Genomic DNA, 8,352 nt, shown 5'->3' on the forward strand with positions numbered 1-8,352 from the left:
ATTTTGGTTTTGACCCCATCCATTTAAATGTATTATTTATTTGAAAATATATAAATATTAATATTAAATTAAAAATAACCCTTCATTGTGACCTCCAGAACACTCTGGTTCTTGTTTTCTTATACCTGATGTGCGCTTTGAGCTCTTCCGATTGTGAGCCATGTTTCAGAGGCACCCGCTCTTTCTAATGGTCACCTTAAGTTAGATACAGTGCTACAGACCAGTTCCCATTGTCCATAGCAGCAGTTGGAGGGCAGGCCTTTGAGTTTCTTAATGAGTAGAAAGAGCTCCACAAAAGCTTTTGAATTTGCGGTTCTCTTTGCACACAGCTCCAGAATCGGAAGGCCCAGAGCTGCCTCTAGTACTGAGGCATTAGCTGTTCCCGATTCACGAAGGAAGAGTGGTGGTAGCGATCCCGAGTGGCAAAGTCTGCATTCTCCTGAGTTAGCTGGGTCATCTCCATGTCAACCCGTGCCAAGGTCGGTGCCAAAACTATCTGGTCCTGGGGGGATCGGAGGGCCCTTCAGTGAGAAAAACACAAAGAACATTCAGAAGGAAAGAGACAGTGCTGGACAGTGAAGACGAATCTCCAAAAATATCCACCATTGTAAACTACAACCTACTGCCATTGAGTCGATTACATTTTCATTGCAACCCTGTAGAGGGTTTCCAAGGCTGTAAATCTTTGCAGGAGCAGAAAGCCTCATCTTTCTCCGGAGGAGTGCCAGGTGAGCTCGAACTGCCAACTTTGCAGTTAGCAACCCAGTGCCTATCCTACAATGCCCAGGGCTCCTTAGTGATGAATCTTTATTTACCATGTAGCTTAATGATTAAAATATAGTTGTGAAAACAACTTATCCCCTGAAGTTACCTTCCAGCTAAGCAACCATTGAGCTAAATTAGTAAGAAATATTCCCCATGAGCATTGCCCTGTTTGAAGGAATGATCTCTATGAGCTCAAAATGTCGACATAAAGCATGAAGACAGTGAGTTCTAAGTCAATGGAAGTGAAACAACAAGGGTATAAATAATGAGAATGAAGATACAACATAAAGAACAGAGCCAATGCCACTGCATTGTGCATGTAGAAATTGTTGAATGGGTGCGTGTTCTGCTGTGTATGTATAAATTCAAAAAATAAATTCATTAAAAAGAAATACTATGTGTCGAATAAAATGAGGAGAGACGGAGTAAATTGTATGTACCTGGTAGGAGAGAACTAAGAAAAAGGTTTTTGCTTTCTAAATAATATCATGTCAGGGCTCTATAGCTTTTCAATGCTTTTTGTCAAATGAAATAAAGAAATAGAGAGCCTGGAAAATTGACAGCAGTCAAAGAGAAAGCGTCTTTTTGTTTGTAAAGAAAGTGGAATGAGGAATGATTCCCAGAGTTAGAGTCAAAGCAGTTGAGAGGTAAACTACAAAGACTTTTGACACCAAGTTGGCCTAAAGATAAAGAACAATTCCAGATATAGATTCCATTGTAACTGAAGTCTCTGGATGCAGTTAGAGTTGGAATGCACTGATAAATAACAATGTTAGAGAAACACGAGGAAAGAGCTAGAGGTGACATCCAGTGAGGAAAGATGTGACTGACAGGGCATCTGTAGAAGATTGTCACAGTTCTGTCACAAATCAACTTAATGGCCTCAGGCAGTTCTCTTTACCTTGGTGCCTGCATTTCCTAGCCTTCCCTGGCCCCTTCTAGGCCCACAGCCTAACTTAGGTCCTTAAATCATAACTTGAGCATGGATTTCCTCTTCAAATTTACTCTAAAAGAATCATCTACGTTACCAGTTGTTGTTAAGTGCTGTTGAGTCAGTTCCACCTTAGAGATGCTAGGTAGGGTTTCTGAAGAGTGGCTGATGGGTTTGAACTGCCAACTGTGGTTAGCAGTCCAGTGCTTATCCTAAAGCACCATACCAATTCTCCTTTGCCTGTAGTAAGGCTCAATTGTTTAAAGAAAGAATAGATTTTGGTAGCTGTAAATAGAAATGTTATATATCTGGGGAAAATATGCAGAATACTATTACCACAGTATACAAGTTCAGATCACCTGACGAAAATACTGCAGTCACTATTGGCAGTTTATAGAGACTTACTCTGACAAGTGAATTAACTTCTGTAACGGTTGACTGTTCCAAAGTAAGGTTAGAAAGTGGAAAAAAAGCGGGTGGGTGGGGGTGGGTGGTCTACAACCAGTCAACATATAAATGGTTTTCTTTGTTTGTTTGTTTAGCAAATGCTTTTTTTTAAAGAAAAGAAAAGAATAGAAAAATCATTCTATTTTCCTGAGCTCAAGGTAATAACATACAGTATTTCACTTTCTAGATTATAATGGCCTACAAGTCTTCATTGGAGCAGTTGCTAGGGCTTCAGGAAAGAAAGTCTTTTCAAAGTGAGGCTTAACTCATGTTGTTGTTAGTGTCATTGAGTCAGTTCTGAATCACAGTGACCCTGTATAGTGTTTCTGAGGAGCAACTGGTAGGTTTGAACAGCCAACCTTGCATTTAGTAGTTCAGTGCTTATTCTACAGTGCCATACCACGACTCCTAATTTCATGTAGTAACTGGAAAATGTAGATATTAATAACAGAGGAAGGAATATAGCCAATTTTCTACCCAAACACTCTACAATATTCTTCTTTGGTTTTGAATGGCATAGGGGTTTTAATTTGGGGCAGGGGTCAAAACTGCAAAATAGAAAACACAACCATCAATTTCTACTTTTCCACGAATCACCATTTCTCAGCCCTTTCACTCTCCTGAGAAACCACCACAAAATATGGTGAAAGCCAGTAAATTTGATAATGGTTTAGCTGAGGCCTCTACCACTCACTTCACAAGGCTGCAGAATCTGGTATCTTACTATGAATAGTGTAGACTGAGCTCTATTCCAACAAAAGTAGTCCTTTTCTAAGAACAATCTCCTCCTAATACATTCCTCTTGCTACAGAGCATTTAGTGAGCTCAGAGATGAAATCCCAGGAATTTCAAGCGCAAAGTGAGAGATAGTGACTTCTCAGAGTAATTTAGGGTTTAAAATGGGTAATGACTAAAAATATTTCTGTAAATCTGATAAAGCCAAATATTTTCACCCCCACACCAGCCACCGCTCCAGAATCTGTAGGCAACTTCTACAAAGAATCTATTCCTACTTAGAACTACTTTGTCTCAGGATGAGGCAATAGAATAAGAGATTAGTACAGGAAAGAACTGAGGCAAGAGGACGGAGCAGGCAGAGGCACTGATCTGACCCTCTACAACAAAGACAATGGAGACCAAGTGAAACATATACAGATGGTGATCCTGGAAACCTGAGTATCACAGGCTAGGACACAGATGGGCTGAGTGCTGACTAGAAGAGGAAGGTGAATAGGTGCAGTGAGAGAAAAGAAAAACAGTGGACTATGAGCTGGTTTGGAGGGGTGTAGCCACCTTGACCTTTTGTTAAAGGCTGTTGATACAGTAACCTACTGGCACAAGATGTGGCTGGAGGTGGGCATCCAAGGGGTGCAGTCCTCCCTTGTTCCTATGCCCTCCTGGTAGCTGGGGGCATGGTCAGACCCTGCCCTCACCAACCCAGCAGCCAATAGCACCCACTCCTGCACAGCCTCTACTCTGCTAGGCAGAGCACCACTGCTTCTGGAAGTGTGTGGACCTACCCTAAACTACTCTACAAACAGTGAACAAACTATGTTCACACTTCCTTTCTCTACCATATCCACCAGGAGACAGGTGAGTGCCTGCAAACACACCAATGTATAATCATCAATTAAATATCAATTAAGAACTAGCTACTTGCCTTAGAGAAAATTCACAATTTCAGTGGACACAAAGAAAGAAGACAGAGTGCCTTAAACAAGTGGTCAAAGTATAGAGTCAGAAAATATAGAACCATGATAAAAAAAACTTGATCGATATTATCAACATCTTAAGGCAATGAGTTGCTGGGCCTTGGGACTCAGGACCATTGTCTCAGGGGTCCACTGGCATAACACAATTCACGAAGACAAGGTTCTATATTCTACTTTGGTGAGTAGCAACTGGAATCTTAAATGGTCATGAGCGGCCATCTAAGGTTCAGCTATTGTTTTCTCCATGTGTGGAAGAACGGAGATTGATGAAAATTGAAGATGCTTGGAATCAATTATTCCAATGGACCAGTGAACACATGTTGTTCAGTCTCTGTGACTCTGAGACCAGAAGAAATAGATGGTGCTCAGCTACCACCACCAACTGCTCTGAAAGGGAACACAGTACAGGGTCCCAGAGAGAGTGGGAGAAAGTGTGCAACAAAACTCAAATGAAAAAAAATAAGACCAGGCTTACTAGTCAGAAAAAGACTGGAGGAACCTAAGACCGTGGCCCTCACCCACCTTTCAGGTCTGGAATAGAGCTTACCCTCATGGATCAAGATTCAGACAAGCAGTAGATAGGTATATGGGGGGTGGGGGGAAGGGACACAACAACTCAGGTAAAGTATGCTTACCATGGCATGGTCAACCATTCACAATCAAAAGGGCAGCATTTACTTAAGGACAAAGCTGAGAAAGGGTGGGATGGAAATAAGAACCACAGGGAGGAAGTGGGATAACTGTTGTTACATGGAGGAGATTGCAATCATTGAGAAGAAACAAAGTGTGTGATTTGTTGTTGAATGTAAACCTGATGATCTTGTCTGTAAACCTTCACTCAATTCACAATAAAAAGTTTAAATATATATATATATATATATATGTATATGTATATATATTTAAAACACCTGAAATGGTATCAGAACTACCTGAAAAGAAATTTTAAAGAATGCTAATTAGACAACTGCAATGAATTGAGAGAATGGTCGAGCAAATTGCAGATAAAACTATAGAAAATTTAGGAAACAAACTGACAAAAATAAATGAAAAATGGGAACCAAAGAAAAAGAGCAATTAGGAAGCCAGAATATTAATGCTACAATTTTAGAAATAGAAATTACACAGAAAAGGCAAAAAAGTAGAAGTGAATCAATGGAAGGTCAAATCCCTGAGCTTGAATTAAAATCTCTCAATATTCATCTGCTAGAGCAGGGGTAGGGAATATAAGGCCCACAAAATCATTTGGTCTATACCCAAACTTGCAAATGGTACCCATGACCTAGCCTCGATGGCTTGACAATCAGAACTCGACTAGAGGAAGATATAAAAACAAAAACAATTTTTGATAAAGGAAATGAGGCTAAATTGCTACAATTTGATGAGCCTGATCTATATTCAAAGAGGTAGTAACTCTAAATACCAAGAGAGAGGGTGTCTTCACATCAAGTATCAATGCTATCCCCTCTGTACACAGGGTAGATAGGGACGAGCAACTTAATATGTTGGCTACCTAAAATGAGGGGGTGATAAAGGTACAAAGTGACTGGCTTACAAGGTTTCAAGAGGGAGTTTAGTTTAAGAATGTGTGGGGTGAAAATAGACTCCCCACTGAATAGTTTTCATCTTGTCTAGATGGGTCGGGTGAAAAGAGATGGAGATAAGATTCTTATGATTCAATAGTGAATAATTGTTACCATGACTAATTGCAACGTTATAATTATAAAGGTAGAAATTTTGTAACAAAAACGGAGGAGTAGTTAATCTTACAGTCCAGAAGCAGAGAACTCTAGGACCATCAAGGGAGAAGAACACAAGCAGAATGCAGGACCCTATCCAGCGAAGCAGCAACACCAGAGATGGAGGCAGAGATGGGGACATGGAAAGAGAGAGCAGCTGAGGAACAGATTCATGGGAAGAGAGGGGTTGAGAGCTGGTGGCCAGGAGGCAGACTTATAGATTGTGCCCTTTAGTGGTGTAAATTGTTTTATATGCCTGAGTGTAAAAAAAAAAGAAAGAGCTAAAATTAATAGAGAGAAATACTGTTAACTGATGGTACATGGAGGACATTATAATCATTGTAATGAAACAAGGTATATGAAACTGATGATAATCTGCCCTGTAAACTTTCACTCAAGTCACAATAAAAACTTAAAAAAACAAACAAAAACAATTGGTATAGCCTTGCCAATGCAACCACAATTCCAACCATCACATTTGTTGTTGTTGTTAGGTGCCATCAAGTTGGTACCAACCCATAATGACCTTATGCAAAGCAGAATGAAACACTGCCCGATCCTGGGCCAACCTCACTACTGTTGCCACAATTGAGTCCATCAATGCTGCCACTTGGCCATTCCATCTCGTTGGGGGTCTTCCTCTTTTTCTCTGAACCTCCACCTTACCAAACATGATATCCTTCTCCAGTGACTGGTCCCTCCTGACAATATGTCAAAAGTATGAGAGATGAAGTTTGGCCATCTTGGCCTCTAAGGAGCACTCTGGTTGCACTTCTCCCAAAACAGATCTGTTGGTTCTTTTGGCAGCCCATGGCACTTTGAATATTCTCCTCCAGCACCATAACTCAAAAACATCAATTCTTCTACGGTCTTCCTTATTCACTGTCCAGCATTCACATGCATATAAAGTTATTGAAAACACCATGGCTTGGGTAAGGCACACCTTAGTCCTCAAGCTGGCATCTTTGCTCTTCAACACTTTAAAAAGATCTTGTGCAGCAGATTTGCCTAATGCAATACGTCGTTTGATTTCTTGGCTGCTGCTTCCGTGAGTGTTGATAGTTGATCCAAGAAGAATGAAGTCCTTGACAACTTCAATCTTTTCTTTGTTGATAAGAATATTGTTTATTGGCCCAGTGGTGAGGAATTTTGTTTACTTTACATTGAGATGTAATCCATAGAATGCATGACAGAATTCTACAAAACTAATGATCTGTTCTTTTCAGATACCTTCTTAAGACAGCATAAGAGATGACTATACACATGGACCTCACCAGATGGAATATATAGAAATCAAATTGACTACATCTGCAGAAAGAGACAATAGAAGAGTTCCATATCATCAGTCAAAACAAGGGCAGGGACAGACTGCGGAACAGATCATCAGTTACTCATATGCAAATTCAAACTGAAGCTGAAGAAAATGAAAACAAGTCCACTAGAGCCAAAATATGACCTTGAATATATCCCACCTGCATTTAGAGATCATCTGAAGACCAGATTTAATACATTAAACACTAAAGACCAAAGACCAGAAGAGCTGTGGGATGACATCAAGAACATCATACAGGAAGAAAGCAAAAAGTCATTAAGAAGACAAGAAAGAAGGAAAAGATCAAAATGGATGTCAGAAGAGACACTGAAACTTGCTCTCCAGCATAGACATGCTAAAAGCAAATGGAAGAAATGAGGAAGTCCAAGAGCTGAACAGAAAATTTCAAAGATCAGCTCAAGAAGATAAAGCCAAATATTATAACAAAATGTGCAAAGATCTGGAATCAGAAAAACAAAAAAGAACACGCTCAGCATTTCTAAGCTGGGGAAACTGAAGAAAAAATTCAAGCCTCGACTTTCATTATTGAAAGATTCTCTGGGCAAATTATTTTATTTTATTTTATTTTTCTGGGGTGTGTCTCCTCCCTCATCATATAGTTGGGCCATCTGTTACGCTTAGTCCTCAAATTGCCACAGAAAAAGTGGAATGAAAGACAGCACACAGCTCTTAATATTCTAACTGTGGAAAAGGCAAGAATCAAAGCTATAGTCCCTTGGGAAGACCTAGTCACATTACTCCAACATAACTTTTAGGAAAGTTAGGAAAACTAAGGGAGCACATGGAATATTCGATTATCCCAATCAGCTCTTCCAGAGAAGGTTACTTGAAAAAAATAATACTTGAGCAAAGACTAAAATAATTTTTCAGCTAAGTTTCAGCATGAAAGCATATAAAAATATTAAAAATCTTTAGAGTCAATTGTCAATATTATATATTTCATTAACCTTTTTTGCAAAAGCAAAACTCACAATGATTCCAAATTCATGTATGACTTTGCCTTTTAATAAAGAATGATACATTTGTTTCTAACATGTGTTCCATTAACGTTGTATGCTGTTGCTGTTATGTGCCGGTGAGTTGGTTCCAACCCATAGCGACCCTGAACAGGGTTTCTGAGGCTGTCCATCTTTTTTTTTTTTTTTAATAAATGTTTTATTGTGTATTGAGTGATATTTTACATGGGGAAATGTTAGTTTTACATTCATTCTACCGTACATCGTTTCATTGCCTTAGTTACCATCCCATCCATGCATCAACCCCCAGCAAAAGGGTATACCTTGCATGCCCTCCCACCCCACTGTCCTCAGCACACAGCCCCTTTCCCTCTCTGAGTCTCAATTCCTCAGGCACTCCATCTCTTCACATCATCCTCTCTGTCTCCATCTCAGGCCTCACTGCTTCTCTGGGTGGGGTCCCGCTCTCCAC

General features: G+C 39.9%; 1 protein-coding gene across 1 annotated transcript in view; it reads right to left on the minus strand.

Annotated features, from left to right (window-relative positions):
- Window positions 1-358: 358 nt before the first annotated feature.
- The window catches only part of SLC12A8 (solute carrier family 12, member 8), a 258,578-nt gene continuing 250,584 nt past the window's right edge, over window positions 359-8,352 (minus strand). The window contains exon 13 of the mRNA XM_006869431.1: window positions 359-521. Within this exon, the coding sequence (XP_006869493.1) occupies window positions 359-521 (163 nt within the window). The remainder of the gene's footprint in view (window positions 522-8,352) is intronic.

Source organism: Chrysochloris asiatica, unplaced genomic scaffold (assembly GCF_000296735.1).
Source record: "Chrysochloris asiatica unplaced genomic scaffold, ChrAsi1.0 scaffold00130, whole genome shotgun sequence".
Taxonomy (NCBI): Eukaryota; Metazoa; Chordata; class Mammalia; order Afrosoricida; family Chrysochloridae; genus Chrysochloris; species Chrysochloris asiatica.